The sequence below is a fragment of the Fusarium redolens genome (genome assembly GCF_020744475.1).
Source record: "Fusarium redolens strain MPI-CAGE-AT-0023 chromosome Unknown BKA55scaffold_8, whole genome shotgun sequence".
Taxonomy (NCBI): domain Eukaryota; kingdom Fungi; phylum Ascomycota; class Sordariomycetes; order Hypocreales; family Nectriaceae; genus Fusarium; species Fusarium redolens.
The window spans coordinates 970,047-993,916 of NW_025763671.1; the positions used below are offsets into that span (position 1 = coordinate 970,047).

At 48.6% G+C, this 23,870-nt stretch overlaps 9 protein-coding genes across 9 annotated transcripts; 4 read left to right on the forward strand and 5 right to left on the reverse strand.

Annotated features, from left to right (window-relative positions):
• Positions 1-1,068: 1,068 nt before the first annotated feature.
• Positions 1,069-3,680, forward strand: BKA55DRAFT_511707 (fungal-specific transcription factor domain-containing protein; the record flags this gene model as incomplete). Its single annotated transcript, XM_046187735.1, has 2 exons — positions 1,069-1,963; positions 2,011-3,680. 2 exons carry the CDS (start codon positions 1,069-1,071, stop codon positions 3,678-3,680), a joined length of 2,565 nt encoding a protein of 854 aa, XP_046049270.1.
• Positions 3,681-5,751: 2,071 nt separating this feature from the next.
• BKA55DRAFT_539525 (uncharacterized protein) lies at positions 5,752-6,544 on the reverse strand (the record flags this gene model as incomplete). The annotated part of the gene is made up of 2 exons (XM_046190144.1): positions 5,752-5,948; positions 6,001-6,544. 2 exons carry the CDS (start codon positions 6,542-6,544, stop codon positions 5,752-5,754), a joined length of 741 nt encoding a protein of 246 aa, XP_046049271.1.
• Positions 6,545-7,322: 778 nt separating this feature from the next.
• On the reverse strand, positions 7,323-8,980 carry BKA55DRAFT_690193 (nucleophile aminohydrolase; the record flags this gene model as incomplete). Its single annotated transcript, XM_046199462.1, has 4 exons — positions 7,323-7,906; positions 7,956-8,700; positions 8,775-8,870; positions 8,966-8,980. The coding sequence occupies 4 exons, from the start codon at positions 8,978-8,980 to the stop codon at positions 7,323-7,325; spliced, it is 1,440 nt and encodes a 479-aa protein (XP_046049272.1).
• A 1,268-nt stretch (positions 8,981-10,248) lies between these two features.
• Positions 10,249-12,505, forward strand: BKA55DRAFT_512112 (WD40-repeat-containing domain protein; the record flags this gene model as incomplete). The annotated part of the gene is made up of 3 exons (XM_046187774.1): positions 10,249-10,713; positions 10,769-10,870; positions 10,919-12,505. 3 exons carry the CDS (start codon positions 10,249-10,251, stop codon positions 12,503-12,505), a joined length of 2,154 nt encoding a protein of 717 aa, XP_046049273.1.
• A 216-nt stretch (positions 12,506-12,721) lies between these two features.
• BKA55DRAFT_568429 (uncharacterized protein) lies at positions 12,722-14,970 on the reverse strand. The gene has a single exon (XM_046192822.1). The coding sequence runs from the start codon at positions 14,504-14,506 to the stop codon at positions 12,983-12,985; it is 1,524 nt and encodes a 507-aa protein (XP_046049274.1). The 5' UTR covers positions 14,507-14,970; the 3' UTR covers positions 12,722-12,982.
• Positions 14,971-16,262: 1,292 nt separating this feature from the next.
• On the reverse strand, positions 16,263-17,738 carry BKA55DRAFT_568434 (uncharacterized protein). Its single transcript, XM_046192823.1, has 3 exons — positions 17,244-17,738; positions 16,440-17,191; positions 16,263-16,386 (listed from the first exon to the last, which is right to left on the reverse strand). The coding sequence occupies exons 1-3, from the start codon at positions 17,478-17,480 to the stop codon at positions 16,332-16,334; spliced, it is 1,044 nt and encodes a 347-aa protein (XP_046049275.1). The 5' UTR covers positions 17,481-17,738; the 3' UTR covers positions 16,263-16,331.
• Positions 17,739-18,767: 1,029 nt separating this feature from the next.
• On the forward strand, positions 18,768-19,945 carry BKA55DRAFT_690197 (uncharacterized protein; the record flags this gene model as incomplete). The annotated part of the gene is made up of 2 exons (XM_046199463.1): positions 18,768-19,524; positions 19,578-19,945. 2 exons carry the CDS (start codon positions 18,768-18,770, stop codon positions 19,943-19,945), a joined length of 1,125 nt encoding a protein of 374 aa, XP_046049276.1.
• Positions 19,946-20,092: 147 nt separating this feature from the next.
• Positions 20,093-21,033, reverse strand: BKA55DRAFT_539531 (uncharacterized protein; the record flags this gene model as incomplete). The annotated part of the gene is made up of 2 exons (XM_046190145.1): positions 20,093-20,727; positions 20,775-21,033. 2 exons carry the CDS (start codon positions 21,031-21,033, stop codon positions 20,093-20,095), a joined length of 894 nt encoding a protein of 297 aa, XP_046049277.1.
• A 711-nt stretch (positions 21,034-21,744) lies between these two features.
• On the forward strand, positions 21,745-23,470 carry BKA55DRAFT_690199 (major facilitator superfamily domain-containing protein; the record flags this gene model as incomplete). Its single annotated transcript, XM_046199464.1, has 3 exons — positions 21,745-22,147; positions 22,205-22,460; positions 22,513-23,470. The coding sequence occupies 3 exons, from the start codon at positions 21,745-21,747 to the stop codon at positions 23,468-23,470; spliced, it is 1,617 nt and encodes a 538-aa protein (XP_046049278.1).
• Positions 23,471-23,870: the final 400 nt, after the last annotated feature.

Consider the following 23,870-nt stretch of genomic DNA (forward strand, 5'->3'; position numbering starts at 1 on the left):
TGGTTGCACTTGCACCTACCATTTCGTACAGTAGCGAGTAGCCACGCCCACGCAATCTTCGATCCCGCCCCTCCCCTCCATCTTCCCGTCAGTATGAGTGAAGTTTTCCTGGTTCAGGTCGTCTCTCCATATTTCTCTTCCTCTTCTCCAAACGACGACGTATGAAGGAGGCCCGCGCTGCCGCTATCTACTGTAGACATCACCGCCAGCACCGGCCAAGACACAGAGAGAGAGATTGAGATTCGACTGGGTCCGTTGAGACTGAAACCATTTTCTTATTGCCAGGGGAATCCCTTCTCTGGTTGTCACTAGTTTAATCTATTCTACTCCTCTACCTCGGCCGAAATGGAGATGGCATCCAAGGATCCCCCGCTGATCATCGCAAAAAGACACGCTTGCTTGGGTTTGGGATGATGATTTCAACGGCAGAACCAGTATCAGAGACAGAGCCACAGCAAGACAAGCCAGAGCCAACGGTGCCCCCATCATGGAGTCCATCCCCCGTCCCCCTCTCTCCACTCCCGTCTCTCATCAGACGTCCCGCTCTCTCGATCTTAAACGTGCCTATCTGCTGTAGGTACATCACTACGCTATTTCACGCTACCACTCCTTGTAATGAACTTCACCCACACCCCTCACTCTCCCTGCACCCCTCGAGTGTCCTGCTCCCCATCATGATCCCTGCCGCGGCTTCAGGGTCTTGTTGCTGCTCTCAAGTACTGGGCGATACCCTCCTCGGTCTCTGAACACCCCTCGCCTCTTCTATCTGGTCTTCATCTTGCCTTATACCGTCCAAGAGCGCCACTTCCATATCCATACCCCGTTCCTGAAGACTTCATACTTTAACATCGTGTTTCCACCGTTTCTAAGATCTCCCCGTTGCTTATACTCTTATGAGTTGCTCATATTCAAACTCTTTAACTGTACCACTACTCCACCACAAACTTCACCTCGACTCTTGTCAACATACACATTAACTTGACTCAACTTGGTTATATTCCTTAGCCTCGACAACTCTCTTAACACCCATCCACCTCTTACACACTTCACCTCTTCAACTTCAGGAGCATGACAGCCGCCATGTCGCAACCGACCGTAACGGTCAAGGATCCCTCTGCAGTACGAAAGCGCAGAAGACGTGCTCCTGCTGGTGGCGCTTCTGATGATTGTTTCTCTTGCTCCAAGAAGAACATCAAGTGTGACCGTAGAAGACCATACTGCTCTCAGTGTCTCGAGGTTGGCAGTGAATGTTCTGGTTATAAAACACAACTTACTTGGGGAGTTGGCGTAGCCAGCCGAGGCAAGCTTCGTGGCTTGTCTCTGCCCATTGCAAAAGCTCCTCCTGTTACTCGTGAACCTAGGAAACACTCGACTGCATCATCAAGAAGCTCTGCCATTACTCGTTCAGGGACGGAAGATGAAGTCAACCGGATGCGCCAGGGCCCTATTGATATTCCTGCGGTGACACAAGTCGCTTCTGCACCTACAACACCATTTACCATGGCAGGATACGACTACCTCTCTATCCCCCATCCTGAGCATGCAGCTCCTATCCACCAAGGAAACTGGGGTGCAGTCAACTATTCTCCCGCGCAAGAAACAGCACACAATCTTCATCGATTCCCGGTGCCTCTTGTCACAGAAAACCTCTCATCTTCTATCGATCCCCTTACTCCCGACGTTGGCTACGTATCGCCCATGAGCCAGTCTTATACCAGAGACGACGTCTCTTATGTTCACAGCCCGTCCTACATGTACGACAGCTATACAACAGGCACTAGCTCTCCTGGTCCTCAGAGCCCCCCAGCATCTCTCTACGCCGAACACGCAAGGACCTTCGCCCCGACCTCATGCCCCAGTCTCGCCCATGCTCCTTCAGAAATGAGCTCCAGCCTTCACTCGCATACCGACACCTTTGACTCGCAAATGGGCAACAGGATGGTTCGAGATTGTGATTCATTCGGTAAGCTCAGATGGAACCAATGAATTCCTTGGTTCTAACGTGTGCAGGCGTGCCTGAAGTCGATACATATGGCGCCAGCTACAGCTCGATGCCAATCTCCTGGCAGTCTCCATCGATGCAAGATGAAGATGTTAAATCTCATCATTCGGACTTTGCTCCCTCGGGTTGGCCAACCGCTTCCGAAAATCATTCTGTTCATGTGAGCCAGGACCTCATCTCCAAGATGCCCTTTTTCATGGATTACTACGAGAACATCATGTGTCCCTCGATGGTCTTTATCGACGGGCCACACAACCCATTTCGAGACCATATTCTGCGACTAGCTGTAAACAGCCAGAGTTTGAGCCATGCAATTTGTGCTCTTGCATCCTGCAATCTCCGCATGAAGAGGAAACTGAGTCTCGGACGTGATACACGAGATCTTTCTGAGAAGTTGATGGCTGACAAACATGCCGCCGAAGCCATGGCAGACACTCAGCCCGACGACCTGTCCCTCGCCGAGGAATACCAACACCGCAACCTGGCTGTGCACCTATTAAACGAGCAACTCAACGACCGGACCAAAGCAATTCACGATTCAGTCCTTGCTACGATCCTCCTATTATGTCATTACCGCATGGTTGAGTCCGGTATTGCCAAATTCCATACTCAGTTTGCCGGTGTCAGTAAGATTCTTGCTCTTCGAACTCAGCATCTTGCAACATCGAGCAATTCTGCCTGGATGGAGGCTATTTTCAACTACTTTGACGCCATTTCTGCCAGTATCAACGAGCGCGAGTCCCAAGTGTATCCCGGTTTCAGTGGGGTGTCAGACTCTCAACTCTTGCCTATTGGAGCCGAAAACCTGGTGGGATGTGACCGCGAACTATTCAAGACCATTAGCAGACTTGGACGCCTGAATCTGTTGTCTCAAAATCGCTCCGTACGAAAAGCAGCTGCCGCCTTTGGAACTCAGGAGGTGCCTGACCGATCTCCCTCCTTGTCTTACATCTCCCCACTAGGCCACGCTCGGCGAGAATCTCTCACAGGGTTCAATGTGAACGATCAGATAGGGGACATGAGCAATGTCACTAGCCATGGTCTCGGTGATGGGCGATCAAACACGGGACTCCACGAGGATCGAGCTGCGCCAACAAGTGCCCCGGCCACGTCTTACGAGGAAGGTCGCTCCCTATTTTGGCATGAGTGGAAAGAAGCACGCCTAGCCCTCCAAAACTGGAACTTCGATGCTTCGCGGGTCAGTGCCTCACTCCCTGAGCCCTGTACACAGAGTCAACTACGAGACCTGGAATCACTCTCCGAGGCTTTCCGCTATGCCGCCCTGTTGTACACGGAGCGACTAGTGAGCCCATCGTTACCTTCAGGCCACCAGAGCATCCAGAGCCTTGTCAGCCAGGTGGTCTATTACGCAACGAACCTGGACACAGGAAGTAGCGCCGAGAAGTTTTTACTCTGGCCCCTTTTCGTTGCGGGCTGTGAGTGCGTCAACGAATTGCAGCAAAACATAGTGCGGTCCAAGTGTCGTGATATCATGTTCCGTTCTGGTTACATGAACAATTTGGCGGCTCTGGAGGTGCTGGAGAAGTTGTGGGCCCAAGATTGGGCGGGAGAAGAGCCGTTGATGTTGGGGACCAGGACCAGGGATCAACGCGGACCGTTCAACTGGACCAAATGCATCGGGGGACCCGGAGTGGAGGTGGAGTGGATCATGTTTTGATGTGCAGGGATGTTCGGCGATTGACATGTGAAGACGTTTGTGCTCGGACTGAACTGGGCTGAGATGATGGGATGGGAATCAGGGATTTGAATCAAGTTGCAAGGGGCTGTCACTGAATTGCAGACAGACGTGGGTAGGGGTTGGTGAAGTTGGCCGGTCTTGTTAGCCTAATGGTGTGTGTCATATTCGGATTCGGGACTACTCTGGGATTAAGTTTGGGAGTTAAACTTGATGGAAAGGCTAGCATCATCATTTTGTATTATGTAACGCAGGCAACGCAACAGCATACGGAACGGTTACGTTAGAAAGGAAGCAAGGCGTTTCGGTTTAGCATATTAGGACAGACCTTCTGGAGTTGGGTGCGTACTGAATATGGTCCAAGGAGACCGAGATTAAAACGATTTTTCACCTGAAAAGTGTCAAACTACCACTACAACCAGTCAATGATTAAGGAGTAAGGAGTCGAGATTGACCCTCACATCCAGGATATGCCGAGAGTGCTAGTGAAGCCATTGTGAAAGACGATGCAGGATTTGGAAGTTGCAAAGACGTTACAGGGCTGGACTAAGTTGAAGACAGCCTCTAATTTTCAGCCTCCTTTTTTATTTCCAGCTAGCTTCTACCACGTAGTACTCCTAAAAGCGAAAGGTCAGAGTCTGGCTTGCAGCGGCGCCACCGCGGGTTCACTCCGCTGTACCTGGCGGAGCCGGCCGACGTTGAAAGGCTTTTACAAGAGCACAGCTGGACGAGGATTGATAAGGCGCGGTTAGGTCGTTGATTGGCTGAGATTGAGACAAGACAAGACGTCAAAGTGTCTAACCCACCATCAGATATTTTTTTTGGCCGATTCAAGCCAGAGTTTGAATGCGAGTGTGGGGATGGGAATGGGTTCAATGATCGACATTAGGGATGATTTACGGTAATGGAGCTGAGATGGGTCCCTTGTAAGTTGATTGAACTCTGTCAAGTACCGGTACGGTAGTAGTTGTTGTGTAAACGACAGATGCATGGTGGTATAATTACGTATTCTACACCGGGATACCACCTTGCACCACGTTGCGCTGTCACTTGGAATGAGACATGCAACTGTATGATAATCAGTCAATGCAACTTCAAATGGAGATCGCAAGGCTGTTGCAATGCTTATTCCCACGTCTAGGTAGATGTAGTTGTAAGAGATTAATATTCTGATTGAGAACTGAGACAGTCATACGTAGAAATATATCCTAGTCAGCGATCTCCCTCCTCAGCGTAACATCACAAGCAAAAATCAAAAGCTAAAAGGATCCTCCCTTCCCTCCACATTCATTCGGTCTTGTCTCCTGGAGCTAGTAGGGGTAGGCAAAGCGCCACGACATGTAACAATCCTGCTGTGCCTTGCTGGTAGTGTACAAGGATGAGGGGAATGGCTTCGGTGAGAACGGCGAACGTTCAAGGGGGACAAGAGAAAAAAAAAACATGGCTAATGCTGGTTTCAGGAGTGAAAAGAGACATGGCCGAGGCTGGGGGGATGGGGGTGGTGTGCATATAGGGCAGACTAAACCTGAGGCTGATGAGGTTTGTCATTCTGAGATTGATGCTATTCCCGACGAGGTAGGTCAAAGACAATTTGGGTTGGGTTCCTTTGTGATAATTAGGATGGGATGGGGTGTAAGACATTAAGAGAATACATCTAGAAATGAGAAATGAACTATCAAGGAAGGGGTGTAAGTGCAAACAGATGGATACAACCAACTAACGAGGAGTTGTCATAGGGTTAGATTCAACGTTACGCCCGCAATCACATGTACGTTATCAATCTGAGAATAGTTTCGATTTCTATACCTCTTACTTGAAACCATGTACATACAGAATGATGCGGGCGAGCGTGGGTTGTGTTGTAGCCGTGGGTGTATTGCAACGCTGGGGAGTTTGTGTTACGGCATCTTAATCAAAGTTGATAACCGCGTCTGCCGACCAGAGCATCGGGTCTCCTCCTCGAGGCCCGCCTGCTTGGTACCTAGGGTGCAACTACCGGTTCAGTGAGGCGTGGGTAGTCGTCGTTGTAGTAGTGCGATGAAGTTGTCTTCGTCTAGGAGTGGCGGTGATGCATGAGGTCCTCATCATCATCCTCGTCATCTTGGATGTAGTCAACCGTGTCCGGGGACTCAACGCTGTCCTTTGTCTCAGGTGTATTCTCAATTTCAGAAAACAAAGGGGGCTGTGGTCGCCTCGGCTTAGGGAGTTGTACCTCGCATGCTCGGTCGTAATGCTGCTCGGCGAACTGTTCTGGGTCAAGTCAGCTCCTCTCCTTTGTAATACCCCTGGAGACTTTACACACCACTGATCGTCCAGTACGTTTCCTCTGGCTGTTCCTCGAAGAGCTCCTTAGAACATCGTAGTCCATCTTTGATCACGACAAGATCCCAAAGACGCAAGGTCCTCAACTGGTCTATCCTCCTCACAGCCTTTCTTCGATTCCATTTCCCCGCGACCGTTACATCGTACAGCATAAGGCCATACTCATACGTCCACTCTGCCACCCACTGGATCTCTTCGAGCTTCATGGCGCGGGCATTGTCGCGGAACGCGTTGTCAAGGCACTCGCGGCTCTGCAATACGAGGCTCAACATGCTCTGTTGCTCAGGGGGGTAGTCCAAGGGGATTCCACGCTGGAGATGTGCCCACTTGTTGTATCGCCCAACGAGTTCTCTGTTATATTCACGTTTGTGGCACTCCTCGCAGAGCCAGAGGTAGCTAGTGACGACGAGGACTTTTTGACGCGATGGGGGGCAGAGCTCTTTGCAGCCTTGGGCGCAGCCGACCTTGAAGAGGAGCTTGTGCAGGCATTGCTCGTACCGAATGATGGCGATACCGCAAGACATATTGTCGTTCAGTGTCCCTCACAGTTCAGTCATGTGCGTAGTAAAGTGAGGGGGAAGAAAAAAAGGTATGGTGACGAGGACTCCACGTTGCCTGAGTAGACTTGAAGAAGTACTGTAGAGTTTCAAAAGCGTTGAAAGTATCTCAATCGTGACTTGAGCTTTTACACAACGTCCTTGGCAGTTACAGTTGAATCGGATATCGTCGAGAGCATGTATCGTTAGGAAGTAGCCACAGAGCAACACCACTGCCTCTGAAGTCATCACCACCAAGAATTTCCCCCTATTTTCTAGTATCTCAACAGTATGGCTTGCCCTTTGTGTGCTGTTCATGATGTTTTGTGGAAGCTGTTAAACTCTCATGTGTATTTGACCGTGAAAGGGGCGATAGCGAATGAGCACTCCGGCTTGACGAAGAGACGGCAAAAGCCATTGGTGCCTAGAAATCAAACACCTCTGTCACCATGTTAACCGAGTCTCGAGAAATACAGAAGGGTTGTCGTACACTAAACTTTGATTCCCATTTTGTTCTTGTGACTCGATATGATGAATCTGATACGAGGGTATCCATGAAAACAAAAGCCTTCCGAAATACCAATCTAGAAAACACTGAATTTCACACCTCAACACCATGCCACGAACCCTGAAATATTGGCTCAATGCCCAGTCACACGCACAGTCATAAAATAAACTCAACCAAGTCTCTCACCCCCCTTCGACCCCTTCTATCATGCCATTTCCTCAGTTTACCGTATTTCCCAGCCTTCCCCTTCCCCTCCTTTTAAGACCCCGCATGCGAAGCGAGCGTCAGTTCAGGAAAATACCGCGAAAGCTTCCTGGGGTTATGCACATCTGCCCTTGTTGGCTCTTCTGTATCCGAGATTTGATCGTAATCGTTTGAACTTTGGCCTTGGTTGCCATCCAGCAGCTGAACAGATCGTCTCTTAACTTTGATGTTCCCCTGCGCTGGGGCTGGTTTGTTGCCTTGTTCACTTGGCGGGGTTGTCTGTGCAGGCGGAGGCTGCGCTTGTGGTTGAGGCACAGGTATCGACTCACACACAGGAGCTACCTTTCTGGTCTGACGGCACATATCGGGACTGAGGCTCCTTGGTGGGCCAAAGTTGAGAGTGCCTGTCATCATCTTGCGGTAACCTTCAAGCTCCTGTTGCTGCCGATCAACTCCTGCAGGGCTAGCAACGTCACTTCGGTTCTTCTCATTTGATGTAAGTCCCTTGGCCTGAACAAATGCACTGGAGCGAACGTGGTGGGGATCACGTTCGTAGTACTTGTCGATTATGGGATGGACCATGACGGTCTGTCTGTGGATTGTCAAGATGGAATTTGTTGGTACGTTGACCCAATTCTCTGCTTCAAGTCAGTGTCTCCCCTTCAATACCCAGAGCATTTTGCACACCTCTCTCAAATGTCAAGGGCTCGCTTGCAACAAGCACAATGTCAGCACCTCGATCCTTGCGTTCCATCTGGTATTGCTTGTCGTTTGCAGATTGTGTTCGTGTTGTCCATTGGGTTCCGGAAGAATAGTACAAGCTGGCCGCCTCATCCTTAGAACTGCTAATGTATCGAGTGCAGATCACGCTATGACCATCGGTGACAGCAAAGTTGAGCAAACTTCTGGTATCGACATCCTCGTTCTGCAGTATACTTTCGGGAATCGCATCGGTCATCTCGTTGATCTGCGCGATCGTGCGCTTCATAGCCTCTCGAAGAATAGTCGGACCAAAGCCCGTTTCGGGGCATGCGCTTGGGTCGTGGCCAAGTCGCTCGAGGGTATCGAGGAAGAGGGCAAATGCCCACTCGCTGTCTGTTCCGCCTTTGACGCCCAAATACCACTTGTCAGCAAGACGCTCGCCAAGGCGGCGCTTGATGTATTTCCATCCACCCAGTCCACCATTGTGCATCCACATCAGACTACCGTGTGTGAAAGGGTGGCAGTTATCTTCGCTTAGGGAACCTTCGGTCGTGGCACGCACATGGCCAAAGATAAGGCGGGAAGCGGTCTTTGAAGCGATTCGCTGCAAATTGGTGCAATTCCAGGCGGGAATGGTCGAAGTGAAAAGGCAAGGCGCTGAGCCAAGCTTGGGGTCGGTGTAGAAGCCTATGCCGAAGCCATCTGCATTGTTCTGACCTCGTCTCGTATCCTGTAGATGGTTATGTGTCAGCTATGATATGACGTTCCTGTAATTGTCGGTCAAAGAAATTGGGGTTGACTCACGAGACGCAATCGAGAATCAAATGATTGTTTGAGAATAGAATGAGTAGGATCAAGAATCAACTTTGATAGGAGAATCTCGTCACTCCCTTTGTAGACCTGAAAAAGTCACGGTGTCAGTGTTGTGTTCTGCGTGCGACCAAGAAGCCGGCTTCGGAGGTATAGATAAGGGATCTTGATTGTAGGGGACTCACCAGAAAACGGCACATGATTTCGCCTTGTGCGCGCAAAGAAATCAATCTGGCCGGGGAAAAAGAGTAGATGGATCAGAAGGGAGGACAGGTGCGAGAAGGAATAATAAGAAAGAGATGTAGGGAGAAAAATGTCTGGAGAAAAATAAGGGATTGCGTATTACGGAGACGGGAGGACAGTGATTGTGAGAGAGTGATTATGGTGAGGGATGACACCATTGGCCTGGGAACTTTCAAGGGCTGCGTTGTAGGAGTGGCTATCGGTGAACGGGCCATCGGCTTTGGCGAGAGACAAGCCCAGGCTAGAGGTAAGACAAGGCTGAGAGGGAGGGGAGAGCGGCCAATGAGGGTGAGTGAAAATAGGGGCACTTTAAAGGATTAAAGGATTTGAGGATTTGACTGACAGAACCAACGTGAGATGGTTACAATACTACATGAATGCTATTGGTGCTGATGAGTTGTCATATGCGGTGGTACCACACATATGGATGTTTTTATAGTATGAAGTACCTGCAGTAATCACTGATGGCATCATTCACGAGACTGCTTCTATCCTTGCATTAGAGTTCAAAATTCCGGGGAATGGCCCGCTGATAGTGGAGAATATCGGCTCTCGTGAGTTGAATTGCCTTCAAGTCCCGTTGAACGTGACTCAACAACTTAATTCTTTATTGCCCGTTTTTCGCTTGAAATCTAATTATGACTCGACACTTCTCATCACGTCAACGACCCCCTGTGAAGCCGTGATATATGAAATGTCTTGGGTTAAAATGATCATTCAAAAGATATCATATTCAGGGGAAAAAGAAATTCCATTTCTGCAGCCACCGCCAAAAGCGGGAGTCGCCACATCCGCATCGTTGATCCTTGCAGCTAACGAGCTTTGAGCCACAGCTGACGTCGGTTGCTTTGAACTGGCTTCCTACTCCAAGTGTGGCGCTACAGAGAAACCCATTTTACGCGAGAACATCGCCCATTTACACGCTCCGCGGTTTCGCGACCGCGTCTTTGGCCTATGACATTCGCATGGTCCACTCTCGTCTCGCTTCAACCCCATCCCAGCCCGGCCTTTTGGCTCCTCTGGCAACCAAACTAAATCTGCAATTGGAGCTCGTCTTTCCACCATATTCAATTTTCGACATGTTCTGATTTATGTCTCTGCAAGAATTCATCTTACCAACTCGTGAACCGTGACCTCTTCCCCAGCATATATCGCGGTATACTCTCAGACTGTCAGACTCTATTCCCCAGCCTCTTGCGGCTTCAACAGGGCATCGTTGCCTACCATGTCCTCCGATGGCCCAGATGCTCTTCCAACGCCTGCGTCATCGTCGCGACCAAAAGGAACACCTTCGATAACACCTCGTCGCTTTAATCGCTTCTGGCAACCAAGACAGTTTCAGACTCAGCCGTTGCCAAAGTTTAGAACTGCTCTTGGGAGCTTGGACGAGTCAGATACTAACCAGCAGCCCATTTCGCCCCAGTCGCTCCTCCATAGTGATCCTATTTTACCTTCTTCTCCAAGTGATAGATTCCAGGATGAATCACGGAAGAGAAAGCTTCAGGCCGAAGCTTCTGGTGATGAGGCTGTCTTCAAGAGGCCAACGTTGAACTTGGATGATATGCCACCACTTCGATTCAACACCGCAACTACTTCGAGCAACACACTTCTAGGCAGTGATAATGAAATTCAAATGTCAGAAAGCCAAACTAGTCTGGAGAGTCTTGATAGCTATAGAAAAGCTACCCTGGTAAGCCCGGCTTAGTCTGATATTGCTCACGCGAACTCTACTTACACCATATCAGAGCAATTTCTTCAAGACCAGCCGTGGAGTTGCTCGAACTCTTAAAAAGACACCTTTCCTTGTTAATACACCCAGCATCGCCGAAGAACCTCGACCTGATAACGTATGTCGGCATGCCTATAGCCACTGGCGTCACTGACATCATCACTAGGAGCTAGCCAACTACGCACCCAGACCAATCCGAAAATTCGGCAATAGAGGCTTCGAATCCCAATTACTCAACCGAGAGCATGGACTTGGATATTCATCTGGTCAAACATATCTTCATACACCAGCATGCGACCCCCGAGCCGAGACAGCAAGCTTTCACAGCCGTTGCATCGATTCTTATGAATGTCTGACTCCAAGTGGTAGTCGTACCATCCCCTTCTGCCTTACAAGCACTCACAAGGCCCCCGTGACGGCTGTCGGTGATGAAGAAGGTTGTGTTAGGTTCTTCGACACTTCTCCAAACGATGATCCCAACGAGGAAAAGGACCTGGGTGTTCACTCAGTTCATGACAATGCCATCTGGGATATGGACTTTTCTCAGGATGATATGCGTCTTGCGACTACAGCAGGAGATGCAGCTCTGATTATGGATGTTACGACGAAGTCTATCGCTGCTAGACTCGCAGATGGTCATTACAACTCGACACGACAAATCGCTTGGCAGAAGGGTCAATCTATTGGCAACGTATTGACAACCTCAGACAAGGCTGGCCGAATTCGTCTATGGGATTTGAGATGCCCTCATTCTCACGTGAGAAGTTTCTCAACAATCAGTAGCAGTGAGACAGGTCGTCGAACTGTCACTATTAGAGATGAGAACATTAGGCCATTCCAGGCCTCGACCGTAAACACTCTTGACAACACCCATGAGCGTACTGCCCATGGTAAGACCTCACCTGCTTCTGTTACTGCAATCCAATGGCTTCCCGCTGGTCGTGAACATCTTCTACTTTCCGCTTCTGAGGCCGAAGCTGTTGTCAAGCTCTGGGATCTCCGGTACATCAACCGTCGTCACCAAGACAAGAGCACACCTCTTTCAGCTACCACGGTCCCCTCCAACCACGCCTGGCGTTCATATGGCATCACCTCTCTGTCTCTCAGCAGTGATGCCGCCCGTATGTACGCAGTATGCAAAGATAACACCATCTACGCTTACTCCATGTCTCATCTCATGCTTGGTCACGCTCCCGAACTCAAAGACCTCGCCACCAAGAGGAGACCCATTGCAGCCCAAGGCCTGGGACCTCTTTATGGTTTCAAGCATGACTCTTTCGCAGCACGAACATTTTTCGTCAAGTGCAGAATGCGACCTATGGGCCTCTCCCACTCGTCCGACCTCCTTGCAGTGGGTAGCTCTGAGTCTTCAGTCGTGCTCTTCCCCACAGACGAGCGATATCTTCGATCAGCTTGTGCCCAGCGCGCTCACCTCCTTGATCCACCTGGATCTACCCCTGCACCCTCCCGCTCATTCTCAGCTGCCGCAGGCGCTGAACCCACCTCTTGCACAATCCCCATCTTCCGCAATGGCACAGCTCTTGTCCACGGCCATGAACGTGAGGTCTCAAACGTCAGCTGGAGTTACGACGGTAAATTAGTCAGCGCGTCTGACGATTCTATCGTACGTCAGTGGCAGGAGGATGAAGGTCGAGCACGGTACTTCAGACAAATCGGAGATTTTGGTGGTGAGCGATACATGGCGGGCTGGGCCGATGTGGGCAGTGACTGGGATGATGAAGATGATGAGTAACGAGTTGATAGCATGCTGCAGTAGCACATAGCGTTTCTTTGACATTATACGATACCCTCCAGCCAACATGGGCGTTTCAAACATGTATGTCAGTTAGCAGAGCTGTACCAAGAGACTCGAGCACGGAAGCGGGTTCATAAAGGGCATTTACAAATAGCATTCACGAGGAATTGACATTTAAAAAGGCAGCATTCACGAATTGGAATTACAGTATAATCTTGTTCAAGGATATATCATTTAGGTATTTGTGACGTAAAGTGGCTATCTCTGAATCTAGGGTCGTAATCGTTTTCTTTGTATAGAATGCTTAGGGGCCGTGACCGGGTATGGAGTACAATCGTATGCGTGTGCTCTAGGTATAAAAATGCAACCGACTCCAGATATAGACGTGGTTCACCCAATGAGGGGTATCCTGAATGCCTCAACTCCATAAAACGCCAAACATAATGCAATCGCTGCCTGGAACAACTCTTCTTCTCATGCTTCAATAATCATTACTTCGCGGCCACGCCTAGCAGAGCATAATGCTCCCAGCAGGATTACACCAACAGTTAATATTATCAACCAGTTGAAGAGGCTCATGCTATCAAACTTCTTGGAGGCGACTTGAAGGTAATATTTCAACTCGTGCTCGGCTGTGTTTGTCTTGGCTGGCAGGCGCATTGGTCGCGGCAAGGTCTTGTCGAATCTCATAGACTTGGAAAAGGCTGGACAGAGTTCAATGGCTGCGGCATCATCCTTGGAGAGACCAGGATGGCCGATCGGGAGCTTGATCCCACTCTCTGGCTCCACCGGCGATGCGGTTGCACTGTAGTTCCAGATCTTCCAGACTAATTTAGTGCCGCTTGGTGCAAGCTTTGTAGATCGTCGAATTCTATCTCTTGCGATAGAAACACTATCCCTGAGACGAGAGCGAAACGGGTGCAATTGATCGACCAAGTCAAGCAGTGACGAGGTCGTACTGCCGCTGTCCTTGCGCGCTGGAGCATCACAGACCATGTCGAGCTGCTGAACCAAAAGTGTCATGTTGTCGAAAATGCAAATCGACTCTTGAACGATATCCTGCTTCTCGCGTGCTGTTAGTTGCCCCTCCATGCTAGCGAGTCGTCGCTTAAATTCCCGTTTCAAATCTTCCCCGTCCTCGGGAGTCTGGAAGTGGAAAAATCGGAGAGGCATCGTGTGAGTCGCATGGCAGTGAAAGTCGTCTATTGGGATCTCTTCGTCGGACAAGCCACTTGCACGCTTAGTTGGCCTTGATCTCTCTTCGCAGGAGAGACGGTTTGGCTGAACTGGCGAAGGTAACCGGTCCCAAAAGTCGTCTCCAGCTGATTCGAGTGTAGCTCTAATAAAACGGCCACCGGCGAAGAGTGCCATGAACAAGATATAGGAATAAGCCATCAGCGCATGAGGCCTATGTTGGACCGTTCTTTTGATGTGCTGTATAAACTCCCCCAATGGACCATTTTCTTCAACAAGACGTAACTGTTCTTCAACAGTATCGTTGGACCATCCCGCCAAATTCACAATGTCGGCCTTTAGACGATCTGAACGCATTAACCCCGGGAGATACAATTGTTGAAGTATCGATTGCATCCTGCTGCAACTTGACAGCTCGTGGAGATCGGAGGCCGGGAATGCAGTTTCTGCTGAATTTGGTGGAGTTTCCTGTTCACAGGTCTCGTCGTCTTCCCCGGGCAAATCTACAGGCAAGCCCGACTCGAGGATATCGCGCCATAATGCCTCGAAGGTGACATAAATAGGTGTAACATGGAGTAAGCCAGTAATATAAGCCGATGAATCGGTAGCAAGAGGAGGTAACGCAAGCGGTAGCCGGGCGATAATAAGTTTGTTAAGCTTTGCGTGCACCGATCTTGTAGCAATGGCGACAGACTCGGTTAAGGAGAGGTCATGTTGGCGACGTTGAGGTTCGGGCTGGGGTTGAGATTCGGGCTCAGGTTGAGGCTGAGGATGTTGTGAGACGTCGGCTTGAAGCGAAGCCATCTCCTTTGGGGTTGCGGGAGTTTTTGGGCCAGCCTCAAGCCGGACTTCAAGAAGAAGTTTGGGTTTGATTGTACGTTGAAGTTTGGGTTATTGGTGCGAGACGAAGGAAGTAGTACTTGGTTAACAAGGTCGAGGTAGGGACAGGAAATATTTCAAGTAAAGAATGAGGAAGGCAAGATGACGAGGACTAGGGTCGAATCGGAAATAGGTCAATTCAGGTTAGGCAAAGTGAATGTAGGGTTATGAAGGAGGAGGAAAATTCGATTTCGGTCTGGTCTGGGTCGAGATGGAGGAGGACCCTGCAAATGGAGATGAAGGAGGCAACATGAACGATATTACAAGCAGAGCAGGAGCAGGTATGATGCCATGCCTTCCTCATGGAATATTTTACGACAAGAGAATGTTCAAGAGCCTCTAAATCTTGAGTCAAGTAGTATTCACCGTTCCTTATGATTCTGAAAAGCTGTCTCTAAAGCTTAAGCTACCTATCTTCCACAGTGAGCTGCTTATCAAGCCACACCACGAATATTGATTCACGCATGGAAAATCAAATCAGGCATGATGCAAAAACGCCGCGATTCTCTCATTCCCGCCAACGCCACATCAGGAACAAGGGCACTGTAGATCCCCCTCATGACAAGGGCCCATGACACGGAGTGCTACTGAAAAAAGAAGCTCCCCCCACTTGGAGACGTGAAGTCATGATCGGAATTTTGGCGTGTCATCGGTAACGGACCCGCTGGAAACAGGGATCTGACGCCAAAATGCTCCGGGGCTCTGGGTCGGACAGGAAGAATGTTCAACGGAGCTACTCCGGGCTAGTACAAGCATTCTATTGTTTGAGACCAGAAGATACAAGAATCAAGGAAGATGAGATTTATGAAAGATCTAGTCGATATGAGTTTTGATTATATTTCAGGGTCTTCCAGCTTTAAACAAGCAAATATGTCCACGTATGATTACGAGTACTGCTGAGTTGTCGCTGTGCTGCAAAAAGCAAAGAAATAGACGAAAACATCAGCCATCACCAGACATGATACAATTTCCCACATCTTCCATATCTAAGTGACATCCTTCACAAAATGCAGAACAATTTGACTATCGCATCTTCAGACCCGGCTCCCCAAACCCTTCCCGGGTCCGAACCCCGGTCCCGGGGCGCATGGTCCCCTCCAAACTCTCGATTCGATCTTCACAGATCATCGTACATACCCAAGATCGAGAGTATAAGTAAGAAGTTAAGGGTCCAGAACCACAGGACCCTCAAGACCCTGCACGATCAAGACTTATTTCCTGCAATTTTCTAGATCGGGAAATCTGATTCTCTAAATAAAGTTCTTAACTCCTTATCTCCATGGCTGAACTGTTCCTGTAGCTGTATCTTGCGGTTGAAACGCCTTGCATCCTATGCATAACTTGTTCCTGCTATCCCGTAACTTGCTGTTGAAAGCAACCGAAACGCCTCAAAATTCCGTAAGCTCATGCATGTCGTTATGTTCATGACCCGTACATTTAAACTCCCACCGATCTCTCCAAGTCGTCGTCCTTCTTCGACTCCTCCCCATCGTGGCTCTCTCGGCTGACCACAATAAATGAAACAAAAACAACTGCAGCACCGACCCAATAGGTAAAACTCGAATATTGCTGATATTGTAGGATTTCGCCAATCAAAGACAACGGTATTGTGAGAGATAGGCCAACTGTCACCACGAGAGGTGTCGTCATAAGCAGAGCGAGAGCCCATGAAATATCGCTGATGAAGGAAGACACCGCATTGAACTGGTCATGTGTTAGTTTGCTGGTATTTCGGCGTAACCAAAAAGACTTACAATGATGATACCCCAAAGTGTACTACTGGGTGGTAATTCAAACTGGTCACGGTTAGCTCACAGTCACACCACCACAGCTCGGAAACAAACTCACCGGTTCCAAGCCCGTCCAATGCAAGACAAAGAAGATAGGCCAAAGTAGAACCACGTTGAAAACACCAACAAGCCCAAAGAACAGCTGCATATCGACCTTGTCCTCATTTGGAACCTTGCGCTTCATCACCGTCACGTAAAGACCATAGATAACGGCACTCAGAAGCGCCATTGAGTCTCCAACCGCAATTTGCGTAGGTGACTTGTGCGGGAACGACCCTCTATCCTCATCGCTTTTGCCGGACAGATCGACAGTCGAGATAAGAATTACTCCTGCTAGAGAAGCTCCTACACCTAAGATCTTGGCTGTCGAGAACCGCTCGATTCCGAATAGGGAGCAAAAGATAAGAGTCCATACACTGCTCGTGGATGTCAAGATCGTAACGCTCGCGACGCTTGTGTATTCGAGACAAGCGGACGCAAAGTAGTTCGCTGAGAACCAAAGCATGCAGAACTCGAAGCTCAAAACAGCCGTCTCCTTAAATGTCAGCTTCTCCTCAGAGGCTGCGGTTTCCGTGCTTCCATATCCTTGCGATATCAAGCGCTCGGTTGCCTGTTCGTCTTCGGATTGATAGAGTGACTTCGTATTTATTCTGCCATGCTTGTAGTCGGACCATAATTGTGTCGCATCATGTCGCATTCCACTGACTCCGTGTTTCCGTAGGTATTTGAAGAATTTGGGTATTAATGAGATGGCGAATATCGAGGTATTGAGGTAAACGATAAAGAAAGGCTTGTTGTATGTTTGATCGGAGAACATGTACTAGAAACATATGTTAGCTTGAACTTCAAGGCTATCGTTTTGATGCTCCTACACTGGCGATGAAATTGTATAATGTCCATAGGAACACCGTAAGTAATAACAGCGCAAAGCCAAGGGTTCTTCTCGCAACACCGCCCAAGCCCAGTTTCGCCCTCAACCCAGCTGGTGATCTTGATCTCGACTCTAGGAGCGGACTCGAAGGTACCACCACATCGTTCTCGTCTTGTCCATGCTGTCGCTCTCGCGAAAGCGATCCCTCGTCCGATAAAGTCGACATAGCTGGTGCCATCTCTTATCTTCAGTGCGAAATCAGTTTCCCCGGATGCGCGCAACTGTGCGCGTCTCGGCCCGAGTCGCGATAAGCGAAGATGTTGGTGATATCAGCGCAAGCGACCACTACGGCGTTGAATTATTTCGATGGCAGTGTTTAAAATGTGGGAGGGGAGATAATATTAATATGGTCGCGGATGTCGGATGGTTATTGAATTCCAGGGTCTTGAGCACGCAATTAATCGAAGCGGGGATATTGGTGACACTTTGGGGTAATCATTCGCAAGTTTGAGATAAGGGTTCTATTTTTGAGCCGGTATCGGGGGTGGTTTATTCCCGTCAGTGAAACCCATTCTGATGTCACTAATACTACCATCATATGAACTTGTGAGACTCTCGAATCAGATCTTTTTCTAACATTAGATAATGGTTCGAGTAACGACCTTGAGCTGATGCACATAGATCCTGGTCTCTAATAGACTGGATTTGACACGTCTTGAAGGTATCCATATGAATGTTTGCTCAAGAATTTGTTTAGCTGGTATATACCAACAAGTCAGCATTCATATACAAAATTGAGAGCATCATTAATGCATGCGAAAGGGGTGACGATCTGCGCCTCTATTTAATAGGTAAAAAATCATCAATTTCCTTGCTAGTAACAGCCGTAGACGATATATAATGAATGCGGCATATGTATTCGTGAAGGAATACCTTAGGGTAACTTGGATGCCATCAAAACTATTGCAACAGGTAGACATGTTGTCCAAGGCCAATGACCAATCATTGGAAGCAGATTTGAAACAGAGAATGCCAATATCCCTAACTCAATGAGTTAGTCGATCTTCAATTACGTATCATCCTTCCAACGGTGTTGACAGGTTGGTGATACAGCAAACACCGGGACGATATCTTAATATAACCTGACGGGTGTGTCTAATTTCTCCCTTCTTCCGGATGGACCAACTGAGCACCTTCCTAAACTTCCTAGTCTCGAAGTTTTTTAATGCAACTGCATGTATCCGTCGTGCTTGTCCAAATACACTCAAGTTCCCGCTTGGTTTCATCAGGACGCCAAGATCGATTCACTGGCCTCCCAGTCATTTCCAACACTGGCAAGCTGCGCCAGCAATTTTCTTTCAAAGTTATCCAATCAAAGCACTAAATCCTGCTATATGACTGTAAGTTTCGGTTTACTGCATCAATTCTGCCTATTTCTTTGACTCATTCTCGAACTTTGTTGATTTGCGTTTAAATGGTCGCTCGAGTTAAAGGAGCAGTCATCGCCTACTCCTATAAAGCAACCATGTCACGGAGGAAACCCAAAAAGCGCAAGAACGCCAATACAATGATAAAAAATAACGGAATCTCGACAGAGAAAGAAAGTTCACCCCCGACCCGAGACCGGCCTTACATCACACGCAACGCGTCTCACCGTCTCCTTCAATCGAAAAGAGACAAGCGAACCTCGACGCTCTGTGTGCCGAAGGGAGACGACATGCTGAGATTTCCAGTTAACGAAGATCGTATGAACAGAATATGCCCTGCGTGGCGCAATTTCGAACTTCTTGGCGGGCGCAAGAGAATGGCCGTCACCAACGGCATGGACTTCGAGAATGAGAGGGCTAAGGACGCTCTTCGAATAGTCCTAGAAATTATCCACGGCAAAGAAGTGGTGGACTATGAAAATTCCAGCCCTCGCCTTCTATTCTACATGCTTGAAGTTCATGCCTGGTTGGGACATCCGAAAGCCACTTACAGCAGTGGTATGGATCCAACCATGGTCGGAACTCAAGAAGCTCAATGCTCTCCATTCTTTCACAAGGACGCCATCTCAGGGTGTATCTTTCAGATGGCAAAAAAGGCTAAGTACTTGTACCGAGTGAAAGACTGGATGCTTCTGGCTCTAGTCGCCGAAAAGCTAAGACTTCACGATGTTATGCAGTTGGTTCTCGACAGCTTAAGCCTTTTCTGCAGACCTGATAAGAGAGAGTTGCCTGAAGAGGCAAGGGACTGCATCAAAGACAGAGATTGGGCCAGGATACAAGACCTCAGACTTATCGGTAAGTGATATCAATATTATAGTATCTTGAACCTTGAACTAATTGCGCAACAGACAAAAACTTGCTGAACAGGCGCGAGTTTTACGTCGACCAAATCTTCAAGGGACTACGTCTTCTTTCCCACCAAGTCCTCTATTTCGAGGGTGGCATTCTTCCCAACGAAAACATCTTTAATACCTACCAAGACTATAAAGTTGCAGCATGTTCGTACTGTCGATCGCTTTCGTCCGATGAATTCCATCGGGAACTCATTTCAGTGCATCTATGGCCCCTGTACGCAGAGACATACAAGGAGCGTGTCATCGATCTGATTTATGCAATTAGGGATATGGAAAAAAGGACTCTTGTTGGAAGACACTGCAACCAGTTAACCCATCTTTACGATCACCTACGACGGATGTGTACGGGTTCGGAGCATTAGGGAGACGAGGATTGATTGGTGAACTGGGTAAGAATTGCTATGGGCGAAATGGTAGGGCAGGGAGCAAAAGATCGGATTGACGAATAGCCATAAATTTGGAGTTGCTAGTTAGTAGTTCGTGCTACTTGATCGGTCATCAAGGTCAGCTTATGACGAGAACACCATGGCTTGAGGCTCCATGCCCTTGCCCTCAACCAAAACTCCAGCTTTTCTCAAGATGGAAACAGTGTTTTGAACAACCTCAGCTCCAACACCCTCAGTCTTGGTAGGGAACCGGACAGTCTTGAGCCACTCTCGGGCGTCAGGTTCCGTGTATCCGAGGCTGCTTGAGATGTACGTGACGGCTTCCTCCTGATTGTCATTGAAGTGCTTGATACCCTGATCCAGCTTTCCGAAAAGGCCTTTAACACGAGAATCCAGACCATTCTGGGTCAACTTCGTAGAAGCAACGATCTTCCAGCTGCTCCAGGGGGTGTAGATCTCGCCAACGCGACGAATCTCACCAGAGTCGTAGAACTTCTTGGAGGTGAAATGCTCCCACATGAAGAAGTCGGCCTCGCCGCTGTTGACGGCATTTCGAAGGTTCTCAAAGTTGTTGAGAACAACTGTATCGGCGAAGGGTTTCTCTGCCGCGCCGGGTGTCAACCAGCCTTGTTGATCGGCTAGGACGAAGCCCATCACGTAACTTCCTGAGCCAATGCGTGAGACGCCGATCTTGCCGCCCTTGAGGGAGTCAACTGAGGTGATTTCAGGGCGCTTGGCACCAGTTGAGATAGCCCAGCCTGCATATGTTAGTGGTTACTTCACTGTGAGGGTGAGAAGGACCTACAAAGGGGTGTCTCAACATATGTGCCAACGAGACGATATCCACCATCACCCTCAACACCCTCCTTGCCCAGACCCGCAATCCAACCCTCAGTCAAACCAACAGCTACATCGATCTCACCAGCCCGAATAGCAGTGACCATATGGCCGGTGCCTGAAGGGAAGGGAATTAGCTCCGCATCGAGACCGAAGTGCTTCTGAGCAAAATAGAGGGGAGTTGAGAAGTGCTCTGGCACGTAGCCAATACGAAGAGGAGAAGACATGACTGAAATACTTGGTCTGTGAGTTCAAAGAGCCCAAGTTGATACTGCACCGCGATAGCGTTTCGAGTGTCGTTGATTCTTATAAGGTAGAGACCGGATCCGGAGAGACGGATGGTACGGATGCGGGGTTTGATATACGGCCCCGCTACGGCAGTTGACGGCCATGCGAAATAGAGTTTCTATCCATCACGGCATCTACCATTTATTAAGCGGTATAATTCATGATACCTTCCGCCAAAACATCAATATCCATTTCAAATGTGACGTTCACAACTTCTTTGAGCCCCTGGCTATTCTCGTCACCTATGTGTAACACCTCGGTGCGTAGAACATCAAAAACAATGCACAATACGGAGCCAATTCCGCATTGGAAACAAAGTGTGTAGCCAAGGAATCCGACATGATACGCGTACCCGCACGGCCCAGGCTTAGGCCACGCAACAAAAACAGCCCTACAGAGGCTCAGCGACCAAGAACAAGGGGTCATCGGTGGCTTTCCAACCCCTGAAATCTCTGAAGTTGTTAGCCAAGAAGCTAAATCTGGGGATCTGATACTTGAAATAGCCTAGTCAAATTTCAAGTTAGCTCAGCCTCCCTTGATTACTCTGACGTCTTCTCAATTTTCTTTCTTTAAAACCAATTCCAGCCATATTTGGCTTTTCCAGGCCGGATGGCATTGTTTTGAGTCGTTCCTTGACCTTTTCTATCAATATGGCACCTCAGTATCATCGTGTCTCCAGTGAGGATGTGGAGCTGGAGTCTCATCTGGATGCGCCTCTGCTCGATCTTGAACCGCTAGAAGATGACGCAGTAAGCGATAACGAAAGCCTGCATTCACATTCAGAACCGATTCCTAGTTATCGATTTTCACGATGGGGCGTTCATTCACCGAAACGGATCGTTATCTTGATTGCCACCATCAAATTTGCTGTTGTTTTGAGCGGGATGTTGTTACTTTTGCCGACTGCGCGTTTGATTGAGGATATGTTCTGTCATATACACTATCAGGATACATCCACGGACATCATCGATGAGATGAAATGCAAGGTTGATGAGGTTCAATCTCAGCTTGGATACTTGTATGGCTGGAACAGTCTCATCACATCTATTGTTGGTGAGTAATACTCTAGCCGGATAACTTACCAAATATCCAGCGTCTAATGTTTCGCAGGTCTTGTCGTAGCCTTTCCTTATGGAATGATGTCCGATAAGATTGGTCGTAAACCAACTGTTATGTTAGCATGGTCTGGCATCGCTGTGTGCTTTCTTTTTGCTCCCTTCAGCATGAAGGCGTTTCAAGGCGAGCTTCGAGAAAAGCCATATCTTTTGATCATGGGAGGCTTCTTTCAGATATTTGGTGGCGGCGTTCCGGTAATGTTTTCTACCCTCTATTCGATCGCAGCCGATGTCAGTTCGGAGGAAGACAAGTAAGTGAACAGGAGTCCATTCTCTACGAGCATGTACTAATACTGCTTCTAGGGCCAAGCATTTCTTATGGCTCACATTTGGTGCTACTTCGGGAGGTATTTCCGGCCCTATTATTGCAGGCGTCCTCATGAACAAGTACGGACCTTGGGTTCCGGTCTACTTTGTCTTTGCCACTGTTCCCATCATCGTGGGCATCCTCTGTTTGCTCCCTGAAACCTTGACTATCAACCTCAAGCATCAGAAAGCTCAGGCGGGTAAAAGCTCTCCAACCACCTTCAAGGAGCATATATCGCATGCAATCGAAGATCTCAGGCATTCAGTTGGCATACTCAAGGACCCAAGTGTTCTTATGATCATGGTGACATTCTTCGTGACGAATGCACGATTTACGGCTTACACGACAACCCTGGGCCAATACATAAGCAAGCATTTCAAGTGGAAGATGGCTGAAGTGAGCTTGATTCTATCTCCTCTGGGAATTCTCAATCTCATCATCCTGGCCGGCTTGCCCAAGGTTTCGGAGATTCTGGTATCCCCTCGATTTCGAATGTCGGCATTTGGCAAGGATTTATTCTTGACGCGCATCTCAACCGGAACACTCGCAGTCGCAGCCTTTTGGCAGGGTATCAGCCATAACGCTGTCATGTTCCTTTTTGGTCTCTTCATTGGAACATTTGGTGCGGCCGACAGTCCTCTGGCTCGCGCAACGGTTACACATTACGTGCAACCTGAGTATACTGCTCGACTATATGCCTTGATAGGTATGATTGAGGTGATAGGGTCTTTTATTGGAGGACCGGTTTTGGCTTGGTTCTTCGATCAAGGTCTTAAGCGAAAAGGCATATGGATTGGACTGCCTTGGTTTTACATCTCATTCCTCTGTTCGCTGGCTTGGATTGCACTTTTCTTTGTTAAGCCACCCAAGAAACGCTCAAGAGAAGACCCAACAGACAGCGATGGCTACGAAACAGATGATTATATGCCGGATGATCCATTGCGGCTTCAGTAGTGTTGAGTGCGGAAGTTTGGATACTTGACAGCCAGCAATGCGATTGACCATAGATCGGATATGTCAAATTTTAGAAGAGATATTTATACTATATACGATTGAAAGATACCCAAATAGAATACCTTTGTTACTACAATAATTCGTAACGCTGGAGTTTGTGAAATACTAATACTCTTCCGACATAGGAACAATGTCGCGACACGCTTATCAGCTACCTTCCGAAAAAGGCCATGTCAAGGGACTTTTGTAAGTCGACCAGCAAATGATAAAAGTCAGCCGAACTCGCAATGGAAATTGTAACAACAAGGATTTTGATCTGTCTCCTCCTTTTAACCGACTCTATTCGTCCGAGATGCTCATTATTTTGATACGTGCTGACCGATTCTGCGAAAATCAAGTC